General features: G+C 44.1%; 2 protein-coding genes across 8 annotated transcripts in view; one reads left to right on the plus strand and one right to left on the minus strand.

The window, feature by feature from the left end:
• The first annotated feature begins 209 nt into the window (after positions 1-209).
• C4H17orf75 (chromosome 4 C17orf75 homolog) lies at positions 210-10,963 on the plus strand. 4 transcript variants are annotated; one of them, XM_073235217.1, is made up of 10 exons: positions 210-583; positions 1,277-1,357; positions 3,003-3,128; positions 3,727-3,870; positions 4,124-4,181; positions 5,315-5,434; positions 6,089-6,153; positions 6,299-6,435; positions 7,302-7,405; positions 8,029-10,963. In XM_073235217.1, the coding sequence occupies exons 1-10, from the start codon at positions 444-446 to the stop codon at positions 8,152-8,154; spliced, it is 1,101 nt and encodes a 366-aa protein (XP_073091318.1). In that variant the 5' UTR covers positions 210-443; the 3' UTR covers positions 8,155-10,963. The 4 variants fall into 4 exon arrangements, with proteins under 4 accessions (XP_073091318.1, XP_017511907.1, XP_017511905.1 ...); XM_017656418.3 differs by having other exon boundaries at positions 214-583; positions 9,312-10,963; XM_017656416.3 differs by having other exon boundaries at positions 226-583; positions 7,939-10,963.
• A 60-nt stretch (positions 10,964-11,023) lies between these two features.
• Positions 11,024-23,575, minus strand: part of RHBDL3 (rhomboid like 3) — a 43,906-nt gene continuing 31,354 nt past the window's right edge. For 2 of the 4 annotated variants that reach the window (XM_037018662.2, XM_037018661.2), the window contains 2 exons: positions 19,410-19,470; positions 11,024-16,675 (listed from right to left, as the gene is read on the minus strand). In XM_037018662.2, the coding sequence (XP_036874557.2) occupies positions 16,249-16,675; positions 19,410-19,470 (488 nt within the window). In that variant the 3' untranslated portion in view covers positions 11,024-16,248. The remainder of the gene's footprint in view (positions 16,676-19,409; positions 19,471-23,575) is intronic. The other 2 variants (XM_017656415.3, XM_017656414.3) reach the window with 1 other exon arrangement.

The raw sequence follows: 23,575 nt of genomic DNA on the forward strand, positions 1-23,575 counted from the left end.
TTAGAAATTAAAAAAAAAAAAATTCTCCTGTACTTTCGCCTTTTTTGGGAGAGGGGGCTATCATTTTAAATTCTTAAATCTTTGATCAAACTGGTACATGTACTTGCGTGTTCCTGTGCCGACAGGAGGCAGCTTTCTTCTTTTCCGTGCGACTAGCTAGTTATACCATCTTTATCACACAGTAAATCTCCTACACGTCTTAAACGATAGGCAGAGGAGAAAATAGAGTTAAGGAGAAATGGTAAAAGTTTTTCCGTAAAGATAATTTGGCCCCCGCGGGGAGAAAAGCCCTTCCAGGCCAGCTTCTTGGCCAGGGAACCTGGGGTCGCCAGCGGAACGCAGGTGTGCGAGAGCCGGGAGCGGACCGAGCCCGGCCACCAAGGACTGTACGGCAGCTGGGGAGCGTGTTGGCGGGGACACAGGGCCGCCAGCCGGCCGCCGCGATGCTCCCCTCCTTGCAGGAATCACTGGATGGGGATGAAAAGGAGCTAGAGAGCAGCGAGGAAGGTGGCTCCGCCGAGGAGCGGAGATTCGAGCCGCCGCCCAGCAGCCACTACTGTCTCTACAGCTATCGCGGAAGCAGGTGCAACGCTCGGCAGCCCCTGTGGCCCTGTCCCGCCCCCGCCTCCCATTTCTGGGCCTGAGGCCTGGCCGCTAGCAAACGGCGTCTTCTCTTCTCCCAGCTAAGGTCTCTCTGCCCGAAGGGCCCCCCTCCCCTCACGCTGATCTTCCGGGCCACCATCCTGGACTTCTCTGCCCGGTCCTTCCAAGTCTTTTCGCTCCAGCCGCCCCTGCCATCTTCTCAGCCCCTTACGGTCGCCGCCCCTGCCCTTTGCTTAGCGCAGTGCCTGACTCGCTCCATAATGTCAATTTCCATCCCCCATCCTTCCTGTCATTATCTCCCCTCTCTTCCATTTCCCTCACACATCCCCAGCCCCAGCCCCACCTTCTGGGTATTCTCTGTCCTTGATGCCTCTTTTTCCTCTCCCTGGCTGGGCAGACTTTCCTGGGGCTCTCTTGGCCCTGTAAAGTCTGTTTTTTTAGAGGATATTTCCTTTACTCCTCTGGATTTTTAATCTACTTAGGTGGCCTGGAGAGAGAAGGGGCTCTTGTCAGCCCTGTTTTATGGGTTTTCCCTGCCACAAGGATAGGCAATGGAGGACCCACGCGTCTCTACCTTGCAGTATTTAGTTGACTATTCGCCCCTTCCCGGCTTGCGGTGTGTGTGTTGTGGAGAGCCCATAACTGATAGCTGTATTGCTTTTGTGGCATGCAGACTGGCACAGCAGCGAGGGGACAGTGATGATGGAAGCCCAAGTGGCACAAATGCAGAAACCCCCTCTAGTGATGATTTCAGGTAAAAACAGTTTGACCATGACCCATGCATGTGCTTTTATCTTCCAGGCACCTCTGGCTGCAGGTGTCAGTGGGTGCCTATTTACACTTTGCTTTCTCTGAGTCAAATCACCAAGCCTACCTGTCCCCAAGGAGCCACACCTTGATTTCCTCATTAGTTCATTCCTTCAAGGCTGGGCAGCCCCAGTATTGATAGTGCCCCTGGTGAGAATTATTCTGAGTTTCTTTATTGAAACTCCAGTAAATATTCAGTATCATGTAGGTATCAAGAACTTTTAAATTCTTCCCGTTTCTCCTTTGAATATCCTTTCATAGCATACTCTGTTGCACACTAGAATGTAAACTCCATCATTGATGTCTACCTACCTAGAACCTTGAGTGGAACCTGGCCTAGAGTAGACATTTAACATATATTTAGTAAGTGAATGAATGAATGAACCTTTCAACTTGATGCAAAGTAGTGTATAAAACAGAAGCATTATGTTCACTGTATGGTGGATAATTTAAGGAATTTTTCAGATGTCATAATGTGGTTATACATAAATACATATGTATATGTGTATATATATATATACACACACACATATATATATATATACACATACACATTAAAGTCCTCATCTTTTAGAAATATCTAGTGATAAATTTATGGATGATGTCTGGGACTTGCTTCAAAGTAAATCTGGAAGGTGGGAAGGTATGGACATCATGGGGCCACAGATGAAACAAGATTGGCCATAGCTGATAATTGTTAGAACTGGGTGGTGGGTACATGTGGGTTCATTATACTATCCTTTCTACTTTTTATATGTTTTAAATTTTCCATAATATAAAGTAAAAGACCTTCAGAAATATTGGGTTCATATTCTCTAGTGGGAAGTTTGGTGATAGAAGACCGTTCTTTCTGCATATTCAAGTTATAGTTTCTGTTTATATTCTAACGTAAGTGAACCTGAAATTTTTATTTTGAGCTCATAAAATGATTGCTAATCTATGTTTATTCATGGGTAGTAGGTAGTTGGAGAACTGAGGAAAGGAGAAGAGGCATGAAATGGCAATGTAAGAGAGGAGTGAACCAAGAAACGTAGTAATAGCTGGGCAGCAGTAAGAGCCCACTTGAGGCTCATGATCAGTAATTTAAAATGAGATCCTACACTGGATGTGGGTTTTCGTCTAACCAGAGTCAACTGCAAAGGTGCAGGTATAGAGTAGGTGGAGAGCTGGACAAACCAGCGCTGAAGTTTTGCTAACCAGTACAGTAAGGCAAAAAAAAAAAAACAAAAAAACCAAAGGGGTTGAATGAAGATGTGCACAGGAGAGTAGTTATAATGATTGACTGGAATTTAAGCTGGGTAGGGAGGAGGAGAGTGCAGAGATGAGAATCTTGAGGGAATGGAAAAGAGGTAGGGTCACTGGATGGGGGAGCCCAGTGGAGTCATAATACTAGAGAATGAGCTGGAAAGATAGTATTTTAAACTCTTTGATGAGGTAGCTCACAGTTGGTGACATGCATTACTAAAGCTTCTCCAACAGTCATATAGCAGGCTTTTTCAAGTCCTTGAAAACACTCTAGCTTCAGTAATATTCTGATGGGGTGGGAATACAGTAGTCCACTGTTAAGGAACGTGTGTCTTCTGTTTGTCAAGCCTCTCCTTGGCGGATACTAATCTAGCACCGGAAGTGGAGCCGGAGCTGCGCAGTTTCATTGCTAAGCGTCTTTCTAAGGGAGCAGTCTTTGAAGGACTGGGTAATGTTGCATCTGTGGAGCTGAGGTAAGTGGAAAATATGCTGTGTCCTGAGTTTTTATTTCTAAGCTATATATGAGAAGTGATAAGAAACTCCAAAAAATCAGTTCCTATTGGACCTGCAAAGTTCATCTTTGTTCTCTGGCAGCCTGAGCCCATAAACATTTGTGGAATGGAATCAGTTGAATGGCAGAGACTCTGCCTCCGAAGTGTACTTATTTATATTTAGTCTTGAATTTCGAAGAGTACAAAACTAAAATTGTATACTTTACAGTCTGTAAAGTGCTTTCACGAACTTTTGACGCCATTCTTCCTGCAAAAGGATGATAGAGCAGATACTCTTATTTCCATTTGCAAATGAGGAAATAAACTCAGAGAAGTAAAGGTCACCAAGGCTGGTCACATCAAAAGAGTTTGGGCTGGTGCTGCTTTAGCTAAATCCCATAATGGTATATGTTCATGTTCCTCTGCTGTTAGGAGTAAGCCAAGAAGTCTGGGAGGTTCTGACCTAGTTGGCAATCTACCAGTATTGCCAGATGAAGATGACCAGGGTTCAGACTAGTCCACAAAATTAAATGCATGAGTTATCAAGATAATACATTTTACATTTTTCTTTCTTTTCTAGAATTCCTGGTTACCACATTGGTTGTTATTACTGTCTTTTCCAACAAGAAAAACTGCCTACTGAAACAGCAACAAAGGACCCTGAACATAACCCTTCAGAGTATGTGGTCTGTTTTTTAGGAGGATCTGAAAAAGGACTTGAGCTATATCCTTTCTGTGGTCTTTTTTGAGGCTCTCAGGAAGGAAAATGTGGGAAGGCAAGTGGAGGAGTATTACTACCAACCTTCAAACGCTTTTCTACCCCTTATGTATTTACTTGAATTTCATACCTTCATATGACCAGTTTATCTTGGCTTATTTTTATTTGTAGTTTGCATTATTTGAGAGATTTTTATTTCCTACTGGGAGATAAAAAACACTGTTTTGATTCATCCCTTATTGCTTCCTTAAGAATATACTTTCAGGCTTGAATTGGACAAATACATTCAAGGACTGAAAAATAACATGAACTGTGAGGTATGATGATGAATTTAATAGTTTTTATACTTGTCAAATGAAACAGGTGGACACAAAGATACCTAAATTGAAAAAATGTGCTACTTTTTGGGGTGTAGGAATGTGCTTGTTAAGGGAAGCAGGGAATATAGTCTTATAAGTGCTGTAAGTTCCACAAGACTTTCTGAGCCATGAAAAATTCATTAAATTCAATGGTATATGGTAATATGCCAAGTGAAGAAGAGCATGCTCTTTTCCAGCTTTCTGGGCACATATGATTTACATTCTGATGAGAACTAATGGTCAACGAAGTCTCTGGCACCAGAGACATGCTATGCAATGGTATGACTGTCTTTGAACTCACCATCAAAGATTTTTAGAACATTCATTTTTTGTTAATCTTTTATGAATTAGATATATCCATATTAATTTATCCATATCTTTATTAAAACTACACATTCAGCTTGTGACAATTGTTCAAGTCATAATTCTTATAAATTATTACCCATTAGATGTGGTAATAATTCCTTTTACTTGTCACGCACTTAGAAGGCACTGTAGGGAAGGAAAGGATAACATAGGAGTGAGCCAGGGGTGAATCTAGTAGCTACTTCCCCAGAATGGAGCGATTCCACTAGTCCCCAGACAGCAGCATAATCTAGAAGACCAGATGTGTTCATAGCAGCATGTCTAAAAGAAGTGGAATGGGCTTGAGTGCTTTGGTGAGTTAACTCGTATCCTTTCCTATTCACATTTTGAGTGTGAATGAACTGCCTACATTCCTTCGGTCATTCAGCAGGCACTTTGTAAGCTCATATGTGGACATTCCAGATACTGTACCAGGTGCTGGGGAGATGAGGATAAAGAGAGTATCTCCAGTGGGTCCACAGTGTAGTGGGGGAGATGGGTATGTGTCCACACCTCCCAATCAAGAAACAGCGTGGAACCCTATTAAGTTTCTTTAGTTTGATAATAATGCATGTCTTAGTGTGTTTTTAAGAAATTTAGGACAGAGGTAATCCCCAATCTGTCCCAACAAAGCCCAAGAAAGTTATATTACAACTCTTTTCTTTGAGCTGGTGGTGTCAAGAGTATAGTAAAGAAAATATTAAGTTCACTAGGGTGAAGGCAAATGACTTTCTTTCTTGATCTAGGAAAGGGGCCTGGAAAACCACATCAAGTCCTACCTGAGCAGCTGGTTTGAGGATGTTGTATGTCCAATCCAAAGGGTGGTTCTTCTCTTTCAGGAGAAGCTTACCTTTCTGCTACATGCCGTAAGTACTGCCCAAATAAAAGTATCTGAATCAAGAATCACTTTGGCAGAGTTTGGGCTCTTTAAAGACATTCTCTCTGAACATTAATCCCCCCTTCCCTGAATATTCATTCAAACTAAGTTTGCAGTCAGGATAGACCACAATCTATTTACTCAGATCTAGAGAGTTACATTACTAAGGTAGAATTGCAAATACTGAGTCTTCCTAATAGAATAAAACTATTAAAAATAATTACTTTTTGAGGTGATCTGAGAGAGATGTAATTTCCAAAATCATTTGAGAAGGAAAACAAAAATCCAAAGTGATTTTACCATTATAAAAATGTCCAGATTAAAAAAATGAAAAGTTCACTAAACTATCCAGACAATGGGGAAGGACTGAGTAAATGGCCAGATTTTTCATTTAAATATGTGGTGCGTAGATGCAGCCGAGACTGGATGGTCCCATGATACCAGAGTGGTAAAGCCAGGTTTCAATCTATGAGTGAGCAGCAGCTGAACAAGGCTCTGGAGAGCTCCGGGGCGGTGCCCTTCAAACATCAGCTAGTCGGTGGGGGGGGGGGGTTGTTGGGGAAGTTGATGTTTAGTCATGAGTAGCTGCTCTATAAAGAAAATTAGAATACATGTATCAGTTAGGCTTATTTTTCTCTTACAGGCTCTGAGTTATACTCCTGTTGAGGTTAAAGAATCAGATGAAAAAACAAAGAGAGACATTAACAGGTAAAAAAACAGTTTGGAAAAGAGAGAACCTTTTCTACTGCAAGCCTGACATTTACATTTTTAAAACCCCTTAGTGCAAAATGAATTTGCTTTCTCCCTCCCATCTTGCAATACTGTTTGGGTAAAGGACTTGTTTGTGTGGCAGGTTTCTGAGTGTCGCTAGTCTTCAAGGTCTTATTCAGGAAGGCACCATGACATCTTTGTGCATGGCCATGACGGAGGAGCAGCGTAAAGCTGTGATCATCGACTGCAGTAGCCCCCAGCCTCAGTTCTGCAATGCAGGTGAGCCACGATCTCTGAGGCAGCCTTCCCAGGGTTCTTGTAAGTCTCTGTTTTTGCACTAAGAGTAAATGATACAAACTTGTCCTTCCTGCCTCCTGCAGTTTTAGATGTTTATCTCAAACTCATCACAAACAATAGCAATTTTAAAAACATGGAATCATATCATGTTTTGCCTAGCAATTGCCTAGCAATTTCACTCCTAGGTATATGGAGAAACTCTTGCATGTGTATATAAAGAGACAAATACAAAAGTGTTCATAAAGGCATTGTTTGAAATAGCAAAGAATTAGAAGCAACTTAAATGCCTTATCAATAGGAAAATAGATAAACCGCTCTATTCACACAGTGGAATACTATAGCAGCAAACATGAATGGGCTAGTGCTACATGTCTCAGTATAGCTCACAAACATACCATTTAGTGAAACAGCAATTAAAGAAAAATACATTAAGTTTTAACATATGCAAAATAATACTATATAGGGTTTAGAGATTATAAAAGTATGTGTCAGAAGTTTAAAAAAAATACATGGTAATGATAATCCTTTCTGATGAGAAAGGAGGGGAATGTGATTGCGAAGAAGTATACAGAATCTTCAGCCTTTGTGGCATTTCTTAGCCAGGTGGTAAATATACTCTTTTTTAGACCTGTATAGAAGTCTTAAAAAATTCATTGTAAGCATTTTTATAAAGAATGAATATTACAATGTATAGAAATACCAAATCATTATGTTGTACACTTGAAGCTAGTAGGATATATGTCAGTTACACCACAATATAAAAATAAGTATATAAATAGGAGGAAAGAATAAATGTCTTACGCTTTGTAGGATTTCATTTTTATTTATTCAGTTTTTCTAAAATATAGGAAGTAATCGGTTTTGTGAGGATTGGATGCAGGCTTTTTTGAATGGTGCTGAAGGAGGTAACCCTTTTCTTTTTCGACAAATACTAGAGAACTTTAAACTAAAGGTAAGTAATTGACCGTGTGCCAAGTTCCACATAGAATTTTTGTTTGAACTTTAGTTAATACCAGGGACAGAAAAACAAATCTGCATTACAGTTGTGGTGACTAGAATGTCCTAGAAATCCTAGACTCCTCTGAAGGCATTTACTTTATATTTTTCAGTGGCTTCTGCATACTGCATATGTATCATTGCATTTCCAATTAACTGGGTTGAATACTTGCTTATATCTTAAGAGACATCAGTCTTGTAATTTGTGATGTATCTTAGGTGGAAAGCACAAAAAGGTGGGTTAGTGTCTAAGGGTTCAAAATTCTGGTGGGGAGGAGAGTTGTCACCTAACTGAGGAGGTTTTAAAAATATTTTTATGTAGGAGATTTTCTACTAAGGGCAAAGCATATTAGCAATAAAATGATGGAAATATTTAAATAAAAAGCCAACATTTCAGCAATATATGTTTAGTTCTCTGTTGGAGAGATATGTTTCAGGCTTCATGATTTTCTCACTAAACACATACTTAACTGGGTAATCTTGTTCTAGGCCATACAAGACACAAATAATTTGAAGAGATTTATCCGACAGGCAGAAATGAGTCATTATGCTTTGTTTAAATGTTACATGTTCCTAAAGAACTGTGGTAGTGGAGATATCCTTTTGAAGATTGTTAAAGTGGAACATGAAGAAATGCCTGAAGCCAAAAATGTGGTAGCCGTCCTCGAGGAATTTATGAAAGAAGCTCTTCCTCAAAGTTTTTGATCACATTTGGAAATAATTGTACTGTGAAGTTGTACATTTAAGCTTCTGCATTTGAAATTGCAATTTTTATAATTGTCATAGGATTGCTATTTAAGATTATTTGAAACATTCTAGATTTTTTCATTCTGTACTTTTCAAATTTTAAGTAGATGTAAAAGTCTGAGGAACATCTTCCCTGAATCCTGGATAGATGTGTGTGAGAATTGTGGAACTTTAGTATACTGCTGGTCCCATAAATTTTAGACTTGAGGGAGTTGTTGCTTAACAAACGTCAGAGGTGATCTTGTGGCTTCTCTGAGGAATTTGCTGCACTATTTAGCAACCTTTCCTCCCAGAAAAATCATAATACTTTTTTTTCAATGTAGTATAGCTTCTTTAAAAGAATGTACTCCTAGTCTTAGGACAGATTAACACCATGACACCATTTCAAAGATAAATCTGTGCATCCTGTGGGTGTTTGATAGATTTTTTTTGTCTGATTGATAATAGCATGGATGGTGAAGCAGCTTTTAAGTCAATATGCAAATAAATTGTAAGTTTTAAGAAATTAAATGAGCTTTAAAAATAAATGCATGAGCTTTAAGATAAAACATTATCTCTGATGGAAAATTATTACAGGAGTGGCCCCCATCTCTTTTCTTAATTTATTTGTTCACAGGTATTTGCCAAGGGCATGTATGTCCTTTTTTTCTTTTATATGAGAATGCTGGAGTTTTTAAACAGTGTTAAAAGAGAAACACATTTTTTAAAAAGTACATAAATTTTACAAGCAAACTGTAACATAAAAAAGGCAAACAGATTCTTCATAGTAGAGTTACTCATTGATTTTAGTTTCTTGTACATTTGTTACAAGCCTCATATTGTTTTACTCTGATCAATTGAAAGCACCCTCAGCTAAAGCCATTTATAATTCCCACGGAAGCCAATTGTAGCTGTATACACATGATTGCAGTCTGTTCTGCAGAGCTCTTTAATAAATCCATTTGATAATGATTTTTGTTTAGAAGATCAGAAGTCTTGTGTTCTCACTGCCCGCAGGATGCTCAGAGGAACTGAAGTCCATAAAAATCCTCTCCTAAAGTCATCCAAATCACATTAAGTGCTGAGTTTTAACTTTCAAAATGACTGACAATAGCCCTCTTCTTTCTCTTCTACAGAGGTCTAAGGACATGACTCACCAAGCCATTTCTTTTCTTTAATGAGAAATACAATTCAGGATCTTCATAAAGGCTTTCCTATGGTTTTATTTTATTTTATTTTATTTTTTTTTGCGGGGGAGAGTTGGGTTGGGGAACTCCTATTCATCTGTTGATGGATGTCCTGGGCTGGTCCTTGAAATTTCTTAGTATTTTTCTTTTCTTCTTTTTTTTTTATTAAGGTATTATTGATATACACTTTTATGAAGGTTTCGCATGAAAAAACAATATGGTTACTACATTCACCTCTATTATCGTGTCCCCCCCATACCCCATCAGTGTAGTAAGATGCCACAGAGTCACTATTTGCCTTCTCTGTGCTACACTGTCTTCTCCATGATCCCCCCCACACCATGTGTGCCAATCATAATACCCCTCAATCCCCTTCTCCCTCTCTCCCCTCCCCTTTCGTAACCACTAGTCCCTTCTTGGAGTCTGTGCGTCTGTTGCTATTTTGTTCCTTCAGTTTTGCTTCATTGTTATACTCCACAAATGAGGGAAATCGTTTGGTACTTGTCTTTCTCCGTCTGGCTCATTTCATTGAGCATAATATCCTCCAGCTCCATCCATGTTGTTGCAAATGGTAGGATTTGTTTCTTTCTTATAGCTGAATAGTATTCCATTGTGTATATGTACCACTTCTGTATCCATTCATCTACTGATGGACACTTAGGTTGCTTCCATATCTTGGCTATTGTAAATATTGCTGCAATAAACATAGGGGTGCATATGTCTTTTTGAATCTGAGAACTTGTATTCTTTCAGTAAATTCCTAGGAGTGGAATTCCCAGGTCAAATGCTATTTTTAGTTTTAGTTTTTTGAGGAACCTCCATATTGCTTTCCACAATGGTTGAATTAGGTTACATTCCCACCAGCAGTGTAGGAGAGTTTCCCTTTCCTATGGTTTTAAATTTAATGACCTGGATTATAGGCAGTGTAGAAAAAAAATCCAAGTAGCATTTTTAAAATAGCATTAAATTCAGAACTATGGGAAATAATTTAATGGCAGTACCCTTGAATCTGAGTTTTTCTAATGTACTTGGTTGCCCACTTAGAAATCATTTTTTAAAGTAAACATTAAGAAATTGACATTTTGAGTCTGAAAAATGTATTTTTCATTTTCAAATTCACATGTCATCAAGAGTCCATATTGCAAGTGGCATTTAAAAGGAAATGTATTACCTGCTTCAAGTCACTTAAGGATATAGTTAAGGTATAATTACATGTTCCTTATGTGTACTTTCATACGTATTTTTTGTAGTGTAGGCTCACTCCATTACACAGGTGTATACAATAGTCTTATTTTAATAGTCTGTGACAAACTGTGTATCACTACTGTACACAAGGAAAATGGTGACATGGAATTGAATATCTTGTTGGCCATGAAAAGAAACGCAAAGAGGTCATGACCAAAAACATGTACTGTATTTAAATCATAAGCTAAGATGTTCACTTTTAAAGTTTTAAGAATGGTTTGTTCAGGTGTGGAATACGTCTGTATTATTTGTGTGCTATATACACAGACAGGAAATGTGTGTCGTGTTTCAAAACTGGTCTCAGTTTATCTATAATTATATTTGGATTAATAATAATAAAACAACTTACCTTCTCACCAATGCAGTCATTTTTATTTAATGAGCTTAATTCTTATTAAGCCTGATATATTACAAGTTTATGGGGAAATTATACTTGTTATGCTACAGAATTTGTTGAAGAAAATCACATCACCTGTTGGAACACACCTTTCTGCTGCTTGCAGGAGGCATCAGGTAGGGTGTAAGAGCAATTTCCATCACAATGTTTTATTCATTATCCAGTTAAGTTACACCTGTAGAGCTCAGTGTCCTGTCACTTCCTTTCACTTTCATTCAGTGTTAACTATGACAGAATGCCTGTCCTTTACCAGAGGATCACTTATACCACATGCCAGGAAAGCCTGCAGGCTTCTCTAACCATGTGTTGTCTCAGTAATGGCAATCCCGTTGGCTTCAATGAAGTCTTTCCACCAGAAGGTCTAAGAGGGCAGCTCCAATTCCATAACTCCTAAACTTCTAAATATGCCTTTAGACTTTAAATCACTAAGTTGGCATAGAAGCTAGATTCTAGTGGGGGTGATAAGGAGCAGTAATGAGTTGGTTGCTGTGGATTTTCTTGTAAACTGCTTCTAGGAGGGCTGACAAAGAGGAGATCTGTTAAGTCAACACTGAGTGAATGTTCCAAGGTTCATTGCTGTGCCTGGTGGCACTAGGCCTAATGCAATGAGACTGGAGCTCCAAACACCCTGAGACCTACAAATTTAGTGTCCTTGAAGTCCCATACAAATATCTGAGAGCCAGGAGCACGCATTTTGGAAGCAGGCAGTCTTGGGTGTGAATCCAGCTGTACCACATACTTCCAGCAGTTAACTAAACTTCTCTAAGCCTTCTTCTCATATGTATATATGAGGATATTTATTCCAACCTCATACCAAGTAGCTGTGCAATTAAATAAGAATAATCTATTGAAAATGTCTAACCCAGTGCCTAGCACATAGTAGGTAAATTGTCTTTGTAATTACATTATTGATAAACATCTTATGTTGTTTTGAAAAATGAGAATCTGGTAGAAGGGAGGAACCATAAAAATGATGAGGAGAGTAACAGGGGGCCGAAGGCCAGGCCAAGCTGCTTTTGGCTGGCTGGGGAGCTTGCCTTTCTTTAAATGCCTCAGGCGACGGACCGATGGGTACACTGGTGCTCAGACAGAGCCCTGATTTTCCTTCTGGGGAAGCCAGTTTTCCACACTCCAAACAGAAGTGGGTTCTTTGACCTATAGCCTGAACTGTAAAGTTTGTTCTGGGATGACTTGAGTGCATTTAGAAGCATTTTTAAATGATACACAGGAAAACTGATGTGAAAGAACATTATGGGAAACAACTCCCATGCTGACTTTAAAAGGCTAGTTTAATCCTCAAAAGAAATTTAACAGTTACGAAAGGCAAAACTACACACACTGCTACTGGTTTAGAATAACTGGTGAAAACAATTCCCTCTCTCTCCGGCTTCATCCATTCAAAGCCCACTTGATTGTTAAACTTCCCAAGCACCAGACTTCACCTTCAACATTCAAGCCCGTCTTATTTTCCCCTTCTGCATGTGAGCTAACGATGCCCTTTTACCCTGAGAACATTCCTATCCCTTTCTCAAGATTGGGCTGTTGAAAGTCCCTAGAAAGACCTAAAGACTAGGCTATTGTGATAAAGAAGGAAATACCTAGATATTTTAAAGAAGATTCCCTCAATAATAACAGTCAAATTATTAATCCCTCATGGGGGTAGAGTGTAAGAGTGGGCGGAGGAGTCCGGGCACCCACCAGGACCTGCCACAGAGGTTCTTGACATAAAGCCACGAGTTTCCTTCTTCACAGGCCCCTCCGCCCTGCCACACTGTACACAAAATTGTCTGCCTGTGCATTTTTATGGGAAAAGAAATCATGGCTTTCATCGAGCACTCAAGAGTTCAGTAATTCAAGAAAGGTTAAGAACCACCAAGCCAGACACACTGGCGCCCAGCCCCGATGCCCTAATCTGTACTGTATAAACTGTAGACCCAGCACCACTGCCGTCTACCTGATCCCACCGCCCCAGCCCAGATCCGGAGGGAACAGGCTCCAATGCCAGCCCGTCAGGTCACTTCCTGAATAACCGATGGCTTAAAAAAAAAATCTTTAATGGAATCTGTGCTCAAATAATGTTACAACAAAAATATACAGAATGTACACAATACAAAAATACTTAGAAACAAACAGTGCAGCTTGGGTTTTGTTTTGTTTTCCACTTATTCAAGTCCTTGTGCTGGGGGAGTTCAGTGTCGGGCACTGTTTTTTAAGGCAGAGGAGTGTTGGCGCTTTCCAGTCAGTCCCAGGAGCGACACCAAGGATGCCAGGAAGGGGGTCCACTGCACTCAAGAATCTGCATTCTTTGCAAATGAAATTAGACTCTGGGGGAAGGTCTGGGCTGGGTGAGCAATGACTCCCTTAATCCTCGGGGCAAGAATGGTTCTTGTGGAAATTGAGAGTTCTGTTAGCTGGCAAAAACGCCTCATTAGGGAGCTTTTTCTAATTAAAAAATGAGTGATTAATGATGTCATTAAAGTGAAATTTCTCCTTTGAAGGTTTGTTTTCCTTTGCCCAGTTTCTGAGATTCCTCTTCTGTTTAACAAGCAGGCGAGTCTATGGCTGCTGTTTGGGGAATCTCCAGCTCTTAGTTTCTGTACCCTGAGGAGGAAAGGCTGGCCTCCGCAGCCTGGAGGTTCTGGGGACACTGGGATGAGGAAGGAGGGATTGGGGGGATGTGCTGCTGGCAGGGCGCTGGGTAAAGGGGTACAAAGGGGCCTGCTGAGGAGAAAGCGAGACACCAAAAACTAACCCTTTCTTACCAGACAGCTGTCTCTAGGCCTGGGTTGGAAACCTCACTTGTGTGAAGTGACTGTTGTCACAACTGGACGGCCCTGTTTGGGAGGTGGTCGGGAGAGGGTGGTGGAGGGGGTGCTGAGCAGCCGAAGACCTCTCGGGTTGCTCTTGGACACTCTGCTGACTGGAGCAGCTGCGGTTTGGCTCCCTGAGCATTTCCCAGGCCTCGGAGGACTGACTTAGCAGGTGGACGAAGGGGTTTCTGCCTCAAGTAGTCCTCGGTAACATGCTTCCTTTTGAAGCCCTGAATGAATGGGGTTCTTCTCTGAAGACTTTCTAGAGTCTTCTAGCACACAGTCTTCCTACCCCTGAGAGATCTTTCCTCCTCAGGCCTCCTTAGAAAAGGCAGGGCTGCCTCTCTGCTCCCTCCACCTGCAGTCCAGGACCCCCATGTGCCAGAAGTAATGTGGAGGGGAAGCCCTGCCCCTCACAGGGCACCAGCCTCTGCTCCTCTAGGAAGGGACAGCGCCCCTCAGGGTTAGGGTGGCTGCAGCCCATGGCTGAGGCCCCTCCTCCCTCCTTAGGCCCCAGTTCCAGCTCCGAGTCTCCCCTCCTGAGAAGCTGACTCTTCAGCTGCACCTTTCTCTCAGTAGGGCAGAGATTGGCTGGCAGGGTTGGGACCAGATGCCTCAGGGCGATGCAGCTGAGCCAAAGGTCTGGGCTGTGCCACCTCGGGCTGGTGGTCCTCAGCACAGCATTGGCACAAGTGCAGCATGAACTTAGGAGCCATATGTGGGGACCAGGACAATTTATGCAGCATTGGGCAAAGATGGGGAAGGACTTGGCATAGCCTGGGTCTCAGTGGGGGTGTTCCTGGGTAGGAAGACCCTGACCATTAACATGTGATCACTGGGGACAGGAAGCCACTGTGGCCCATGACCCCCACATGCCTGGCCTGGCCGACTTCAGACCTTGGTGCACATAAGGATTCCGACAGGCACATGGCTGGCAGGAGGCAGTTCCCACACTCCTGCCCTCACTCCTGCTTAGACCCAGTGCCTCTGGCTCCCAGGCTCGGGTTCTTCATCCTTCGGGGCTGTTGGTGGCTGAGAGTTCTGAGAGCAGTATAAAGGGCATGACATAGTTTGTCAGTGGCCATCCTCCCCGCACCATCCTCAGGGCCTGCACCAGCTTCTGCTAGAGGCCATTCCTTCAGCCTCGTTTTCCCACTTGTGACATGGAGGTGGGGATGGACTTGATAAGCTCCAAGTTCCCTTCTAGCTCCGAGCATCTAAGTCTATGCGCTGCCTCATCTCTGACCCCCAACCAAGCACCCAACAATTTTTTTCCACCTCAACTGGAATTCCTTTTACTGCAGCCTCCTGTCCTCCTGACTCAAATGGACACATGGCCTCCTTATTCCTGCCCCAGCCTCTCTGGCACCCCCAAAGCTCCTTCCCTCCTAAGGGAGCAGAACAGAATCTTTGGAGATATAAAGGCTACTCCACAGGGAAATAAGAGCAGAACTTGGCAAAGGTAAGGAGAACTTCACCACCCCAAGGGTCCCTAGAAGGGCCGGAGGTCTCCCTCCACTGCAGACAAGTCTCCTGTGGGGGAGCATTCTCAGGAGATGCCTGGAACGGGGGCAGATGGAGAGAAGGGATAAGGATCCCCAGAAGCCAGACCCTATACTTTTCAGCACCTTCCTCCTCTCAGGCAGGCCCCCCACCACACACCCCATGGCCCCTCGGGCTTCCTCTGCAGTCTCCACCCACCTTACACTGTCTTCCTGTCACAGGAGCATCTCTGCTAATGGAACCACCCTGTCAGAACGCTGCCTCCAGAACAAAAGGAGAGAGGCACAAAGTAGGGGCAGGGTGATGGAAGGGAAGGAAAAGCCTCTGCAAACAAAGCAGCCACGGGATGCTAGGGCCCTGGCATGGGATGCCTGCATTTGGGGACAGAGAAAGGTCCGAAGTTGGGACTGCACCTTTCCCAGGGCGGAGCTTTGGATGAGGTTTATTCCCCCTTGCTTGGATGTCTCTCGCTGGGTACCTCAGGACACGGGTAGGGCCTAGGTCACAGCATCTCCCTCCTCAGCCCACCCCGGGCACTAGAGGCCGCTCCCCAGTGCCCACCAGCAGGCACAGAAGGGCACCCTGGGCTCCCCCAGGCCAAAGCCAACATGCCCACCACCAGGCCTTCTTCCACGCCAGAGCTCCAGACCCAACGGCAGTAGAGGGAACATCTGTGGCTGTAACACTCTTTGGGCTGGATAAGGGCCTTCTTGATTACCACCCTCAGGCATTCCGTAAACTCACAGGGTCTCTCAGGGTGAAGGGTGAGGGAGAAGGCTGCGGCTCAACCTGTGATGAGGGAGGGGACCCCTGAACATCTGGGGCCGGGAGGACCACTCTCACCCCACCCTGGACCTCAGCCCTGGCTGGATGTCTTCAGAACAGTCTAGAAAAGCATCAACTCCTGCAGCAGGTGTCTTTCAGAAAAGAGTCACCACTGTCTGTCCAGACCTGAACACAGTAACACTGCTGCCCAGTACCGTCCTCTCCTCCCTGGCCTCACTGAGCTGGTGATGAAGAAAAGCAGGCACTGCTCCTTTCTGATGCTGCCTCTCCCTCCCCTCCCTGACCGGGCTTTCCAGCTCCTTAGGGGGGCGGCGGCAGCTTTAAGTCCAGCAGGGTGTAGGCAAAGATGTTCCAGAAGACAGCAAACAGCACAAAGACAGTGTACATGGCCACAAAAATCCACCACAGCGATTGGTCCTGCAGCCGCTGCTCGTAGTTCCTCAGGACCACCACGCCCAGGGTGATGCCCACAGCCACGCCGCCCAGGTGCGCCACGAAGCTCGGGTGGGGGCATGGAGGGTAGGCTGACGGGTGGAAGCGGAGCCACACGGCACGCCCAAACTCCATGCTCACTGCAAAGGGAGGAAGCGCAGCAAGTCAAAGGGGCGCCACTGGGCAGGGGCTGCGGGAGAGGCCTCACATCCAGCCACCCACCGGCCACCCACTAATTCATTCCCTACCCGTTAGGCCAAGCCCCTTATGTTCTAGAACCTGGAGACAGGGAGGGAAGATGGACAAACTCTGTTCTCCCAGGGCTGAGCGGCCCTGGCAGCCAACCAGCATATAATTACATACATAAGATAGTTTCAGTAAGAGAATTTCTATGGGGAAAATAGGTCATTTAAAATTAATGCTGGGCATAAGGAGTAGGACTCTTTAGTTTGGGGAATCAGGCAAGAGCTCCTGAAAGAGGTGACCTTGGAGCAGAGATGTGACTATCAATAGAAGACCTCAGAGGAGCCCCAGGCAGAGGGACCAGCTTAAGCAGAAGGTGAAAGGCCCCTGCACTCCTGCCTGTGGCCTGGAGTCCCGGGGACTCCATCTCCTCATCTATACACACCTCAGCCTCTGTGTACCAGGCTCCTGGTACATTAGTACACCTTCAATTTGTGCTAGCACTTTACAGTTTATAAAGTGCTTTCATGTATTATTTAAAAACCCTTAGGAAAACCCTCAGAACCAGTGTTTCTGTGGTTGGAAAGAAGGGTAAAGAAGGAATGGAAATGATTCCAACAAAGTGCCAGAATGTATCTCTTTAAAGGCCGACATCTTGTTCTCCAATCCATCCTTCTTGCATGAACTTCTTGGGTTGGCCAATCCAGTGGGCCACACTCTCCTGAAAGGATAGATGCTGGGAAACTGTGCCATTTCTACCTACCACCAAAGAATGCTGAGAGCAACGATTTTTATCTCCATTTCACAGATGAGGAAACCACAGCAAATTTGACAAACTGAGAGATAAATTTTGTTTTGAGAGAAATTTTGTACTTGTTCAGCTACTGTTCAATTAATCAGAGCACCTGCCTCCACCCTAACCACTCCAGGCCCATCAGCACCTCCAGGAATATTGATTCTCGCGAGGATTGCCTAACTCTGGCCTGGGCCCTGCAACTCCAAGGATGCCCGATAGATGGCGGACAAGGAGCAGCCAGGGACGGACACTGTGTCTGCCCCGACCCCTCCCCAGGCCACGGCGGCGCAACCTTCCTGCCCTTGTTTAGCAAGCCCTGGGTTCCACAAGGGAGGTTCAAAAGACATTGGTCTCCCTCTCCAAAGTAGCATTTTAGTTTTTATGATGCTTAGAGGGGAATTTGTTTTTAAACAGCAAGATTCATGCGTCTCTTCCCTTCTGCGCAGGCAAACAAACTCAGAGGCTGAGCAGACAGGGAAGCTATGCTCACCCCGGTCCTCCTCCCCACTACTAGCCCCCAACTGTTTTGGCTCAAAGAGCCTGTGGGTTTTAGAGCTGGAAGGTCCTCTCTGAGATTAGAGATCCCTCCAACCTCATTCAGAGAGCCCTGAAAGCTGTGGGGTATGGGAAGCAAGGGATGTGGATTCAAGTGAAGTCTACACAGGCCCCCCTTCCATCCGTGTTTGCTCTGGTTCAATCTCACTTCCCCAGAGACGCACAGGGAAGAGAGTCAAGGGGCTCCTGCCCAGCCTGGCTAAAGTATGGGATGTCAGAAGTGACATGAGATAGCTCTGAATTCTGGCTCCGCCATCTCCAGCTGGGTATCCTCGGCAAGGAACTTAATTCTCTGAGCCTCAAGTGCCTACCTGTAGATTAAGCCTACTAAAAAATACCCTCTTCCTAGTCATGTCCTGAAGACTAATGAGAAACTGTGTTCCTCTTCTCCTTTCCCACTTCCATTGCTTCTGTCTAGACTCTTCTCTCTTTCCAACTCAGATTGAGCCTCTTGGCCTCTGGTCTCAACTGCCCCTCACCACCCAACTCCTTCTCAATAGCCCAACTAGTCTCCTAAAACTCGAATCTGTCAGTAACTTACGTGTTTAAAGCCCTCCAGGGGCCTCCCAGTGTGCTCAGGATGAAGTGCAATTTTAATCTGCACATTTAAACCCCTTCATGATGTGACTCCTGTCATCTCTGGTCACAACCACACACAGTCCCAAGCCCCATAGGTCAGGTTTGCTAATGGACTACCTGGCCGTGGCCTTCCCCCACCCGTGTCTATGTTCACGCTGCATCTCTGCCCAAAATGCCCCCTCACACCTTGTCTATGTGGTGAACACAAATAGGTGTTTTGTATTTATCTCTGCATCCAGAACTGACCGCTCTCAACTGGGACCTCCCATTGACCCTGTTCACTGGGGTTCATGGATTGGTTACAGTTTGTGAACCTGCTGAACTGCAAGTCTGAGTGTGTGTGTGTGTGTGTGTGTGTGTGTGTGTGTGTGCATGCAAAAATGTGTGCCTATGTGCATTTTTCTGGGTAAAGGGTCTCCACCTTTCAACAGGAAATCTCAAAGGATTGACTCTATGACCCGAAAGGTTGTTACAGAGTTATTTTTCTTGATCTGGGTGCTGGTCATTGAGCTGGACACTTAGCCTCTGTGTACATTTCTGTTTGTATATTAAATGTCAGTAAAAAAGCTTGAGAAAGGCTATGAGGTAGCATAGCAGGCCAGGCTTCTCTCTTAACATTCCCACTTGGTTGCACAGAATTGACATGTCTCGCTGTATTTTCTTGACCACAAGCCCTGGGAAGGCAGGATTGTACTGTCTTTATATCCCCCTGCCTCATGCAAGGCTCCCTTGCTCCTACCCAGCCTGCCCCCAGTACTTACTGCAGATCAAGGCTACAGCCATCCTCAGCAGCTTGAACTGACATTTCATGCCTGACCAGTTCTAGGGAAAAAGGAGAGCTCCATTAGTTCCAGATGGACCACTCCTCTGCAGCTGTGCATCGCTGAAGAAAACCTGACATAAAAAAAAATAATCTCCATTAAGTCTTGAATGAGGGGGTGGTGGCTTAGTTGCAGCATGGCCGCAATCATACCAGAATGGCTTTGAGATTTTAGGCAACGGTAAGTTTATTACTGTCACAAAAGCCCATGATCTGCACCAACAGAGGAAGAAAATCTAGATCTAAGGAGGTGACAGTCTCTGTCTCTCTATATAGATAGACACAGCCTGAGTGTTGCATTAATTGTGGGTGCCACAGTTACAAAGGATGCAGGACAGCAAACCATGCCAAGTCAAGTGGAATCATGAGAGTGATGAAAAAAAAACCCCCAAAATCCTCACATGAGGAACAAACGAAGCAAATGAGTCAGGGTCAAGTTCATCATCATCAAGGATCAAGTGAGTAAAAACGAGGAAAGGGCACATTTGGTGTAGCCTGTAAGTAGAAGACTCAGTGGATGAAAACTTTGGAGAAAGATTTCTTTAAGGTCAGGGTAAGTTTTCATTCCTAATAAGCAGAGCTGTCCATAAAAGGAATGATCCGTTTGGGGCATCATGAATTTCCCATCATTGAGGGGTTCACACGGGCACTTTGCATCACTTGGAGAAGATGCTCTAGAGAATCTGGACATTGGAAAGGGGGTGGGCCTAATGGCCTTCAAACAAATCCCCCTTTCCCCTGAGAATCTGAACATTCTGAGCCTCCAAAGCAGATAAACAGAGGACAATTATTCACCTTACAAAAGGATTTTTCACTTTACAAAAGACTCCTCCACAGGGTTGCTTTGAGGAGCACTCCTGCAGTGCATTCAAAGCACTATTCCATTTACACAGATGCATGAACACACAGAAGCAAGCCTGGAATCTTCCTGGAACACATCAGCCCTAGGGTAGGAAGCAACTGGCCGCAGCCAGGGGCTTCAATTCCCTCCCACCCACCTACTCTGGATTCAGCTTGTGGGGCCTCATCTTGCACTCCTTTGATATTAGGCACACACGTTACACTTCTCAGAGGCCCTGAACACTGGCACATACAATAATGTCTATGGAAGCTTCAGTAGAGCAAGCAAGATGCAGGGAAACTGCCAAAAAGAGGGAGAAATCCTACGGCATTTGGCTTCTTGCCCATCACCTCTCTTTTCCCCATTATTCTTCACTAGCAAGCCCTTCTTCACAAAGGGTGAGGTAGGCAACACATGACCTCTCTTTAGGTGCGGGAGTATAGTCTCTGCTTGCTGACATGTTCTGTCTAAGAAGCAGATGGCAGGACCATGTTGTCACCTGCTGGTGTCTGCGCACAGAGGAGCCTCACTGGGACTCAGGGAACAAAAGGGGAGTTTCTCCATTGGATCTGGCAATCCAGTCTGAGCTAACCAGCAGTGGGCGGCCCCTCACCTCTTCTCTGGGCTGAAACCCTAGGATAGGCAGGTCCTTGGGAGTTGCCTGACGGACCATCTCTTCCCAAAGGTGACACCCACTGTCAAGCAGCCAAAAAAATGGCCCTCCAACCCCTGTGATAGGGAGTTCACAACCTCCCGGGGCAGCCCTGTGAAGGGACAACCATCACCAAAGGCTCTTCCCGCTCTTGTCCAGCCAGGTTTTGCCTCCCTGTGATGTCCACTCAGCGGTCTTAATTCTCCCTTAAAAGTGACACCCACTTCATAGCAGCATCATTCACAATATCCAAAAAGTAGAAGCAACCCAATGGAGAAACGAAATGTGGTATATCTATACAATGGAATATTATTCAGCCTTAAAAAGGAAGGAAATTCTGACACATACTCTAGGTTGAATGAACCTTGAAGACATTATGCTGTGTGAAATGAGTCAGTCACTAAAGGACAAATACTGCATGATTCTACTTACATGAAGTACCTAGAGTCAAATTCATAGAGATAAAAAGTAGAATGGTGGTTGCCAGGAGTTGGGGGAAGAGGGGAATGAAGAGTTAGTGCTTAATGGGTATGGAGTTTCAGTTTTGCAAGATACAAAGTTCTGTGGATGAGTAAATCCCCTTTGTACTACTGAATTGTATCCTTAAAAGTGATTAAGATGGCAAATTCTATGTTATGTAATTTTATGACAATTAAAAACAAAAGTGACAGTTCTAATATCTTTTTTTTTCATAAAAATCTTTGAATATCTTACCTGAAGACAGTATCTCTTTCACTGTGTTCTGAGTGATGATATTAGGCCAAGTAAGTCTAGAATATACTGGCTAGCTCTTCTTCAGCTGGGGTCCATGCCCCTTGGGGCCCTATGCAGGGTCTATCCTAGCATATTCCATATTTTTGATCTGGCAAGACCATCAGTGGGATGGCTCAGAAGTCTTTTTTCTTTTAGTGTTCTTACTTGTAAATTTGAGATAACAATAGTGTCTATCTCAATGACCTACTCACCCGGCTGTCATAAAGGTGAAATGAATTAATGCAGATGATGCATTAACAACACTGCCTGGCATGTGGTGTCACCGAAGGGTCGGATATTAGTCTCTGGATCCGAGGCAAAGACAGTGAGTTTGTCCTGCGCGGAGGCTTTAAAGCTTCTGAACTCAGTGACCTTGGAGGGAGCTAAGGGGCTCCAGTTCTGCCAAAGCTCTCTCCAACCAGCTTCACCTACAATACCTGCCTGGCCCCTGCAGGCACTGGAGTCTGCCTGGCTGATCCTGTCACACCCTCTGCCCTGCATTTCAGGGAAGAAGAAACTTGAGCTTCCAGGAGGGCTGGTTCAAGGTCACAGTGAGTTAGGGAAAGATGGATAGGGTTCCTGGTCCAGGGCTCTGTCCACCCACACTGTGAGACAGGGTCACATCCTGTCTGTCCCTGCTGGCTGTCCCCGCTGCCCCCAGAGCTGGACAAGCATTGGTAAATAACTAGTCTCCCAGCAACTGAGGGGTTAAACTACAAAGTCACCACTTCCCACCAGCTGCCTCATTTTCCCGATAAAATGAGCACAGGGAAACAACAGGAGAAACGGAAAAAAAAAAACACGGGTCAGCCAGCACGGCTGTGGCTGTAAATGTTGAAAGGCCTTTGGGCCCCTGGGGAATGCAAACCTCTTGCAGGCCCTTTAATTTCACTCTCTCCCAGGGCCTCTGTTGGGTGAGAGGCTAACTCACCCATAGCAAACGAGGCAGTAACCAGTCCCGTGGCTTCTTGCTCCCCCAACCAGTTAAGAGCTCAGATGCTGAAATGCAGGAGGGAGACGCCATTCCAGTATAGCTTTCCATATCCCCGTATCCCTCGGGAGAAACAGCTTCTTGTCAAATGACTTAAACAAAACCCAACTCGGGAAACAGGAAAGGAGGACACAGATAAATTAGGGAGTCATCATTTGTCCTTCCAAAGGGCTTCTACCTAATAAAGTGAACCTTACAACATAGAGATCACACTTGTGTCTTCTACACAATAATCATTCCTTGCACTTGAACGATATGGTTCAATTTGTGAATATTCAGATCTCAGACATTTTCAGGAAATACCTAACCCTGGAGCAAAGTGGAAGTATCTTGTATATTTTAAAAGGGAACTCTGGCCCATGGGCAATGAAGTAAATTATTTAATTGTGTGTGTCTTTATACTGCTAGGGTCTAAAATACACAAAGTTGTGATTGTAGGTCATTTATGCCATCTAGATCTTCTGTTGAAATATTTTCTGAATTTAACCCCTGGATATAAACTGCAAGCTTTTTGAAACTCAAAAGTGTTTCTGTGAAAAGTAAGACATACTTTCACTTAAGGCAGAATTTCTCATTCAAACAGATAGTCCTGGGAACAGAAGTGTTAAACATTTTCTATGTCATATCTCAGGCAAAAAGGACACATTCTCTAATTGTTCTCTGTACAGATAACAGGAAGATAAAAAATTACATGTCTACAAATATACAGAGACACACACACATACACAGCCAGGATCTCTCACAGCTGTATAGTGATTTGTCACGTGGAGAGCATTTTCACATCCATCTCCCTCATGTTGTTCTCACAACTACCTCGTGGAGAAGGGCTCACAGATGAGGGAACTCAGGCCCTGGGAAGTGAGGGATCTC

This window comes from Manis javanica, chromosome 4 (assembly GCF_040802235.1).
Source record: "Manis javanica isolate MJ-LG chromosome 4, MJ_LKY, whole genome shotgun sequence".
Taxonomy (NCBI): domain Eukaryota; kingdom Metazoa; phylum Chordata; class Mammalia; order Pholidota; family Manidae; genus Manis; species Manis javanica.

Coding starts and splice junctions, on each gene's coding strand:
- C4H17orf75 (XM_017656416.3), top strand. CDS start 444: ATGCTCCCCTCCTTGCAGGAATCACTGGATGGGGATGAAAAGGAGCTA. Junction 3,129..3,726: donor GTTGCATCTGTGGAGCTGAG/GTAAGTGGAAAA, acceptor TTTCTTTTCTAG/AATTCCTGGTTACCACATTG. Junction 6,436..7,301: donor GCCTCAGTTCTGCAATGCAG/GTGAGCCACGAT, acceptor TCTAAAATATAG/GAAGTAATCGGTTTTGTGAG.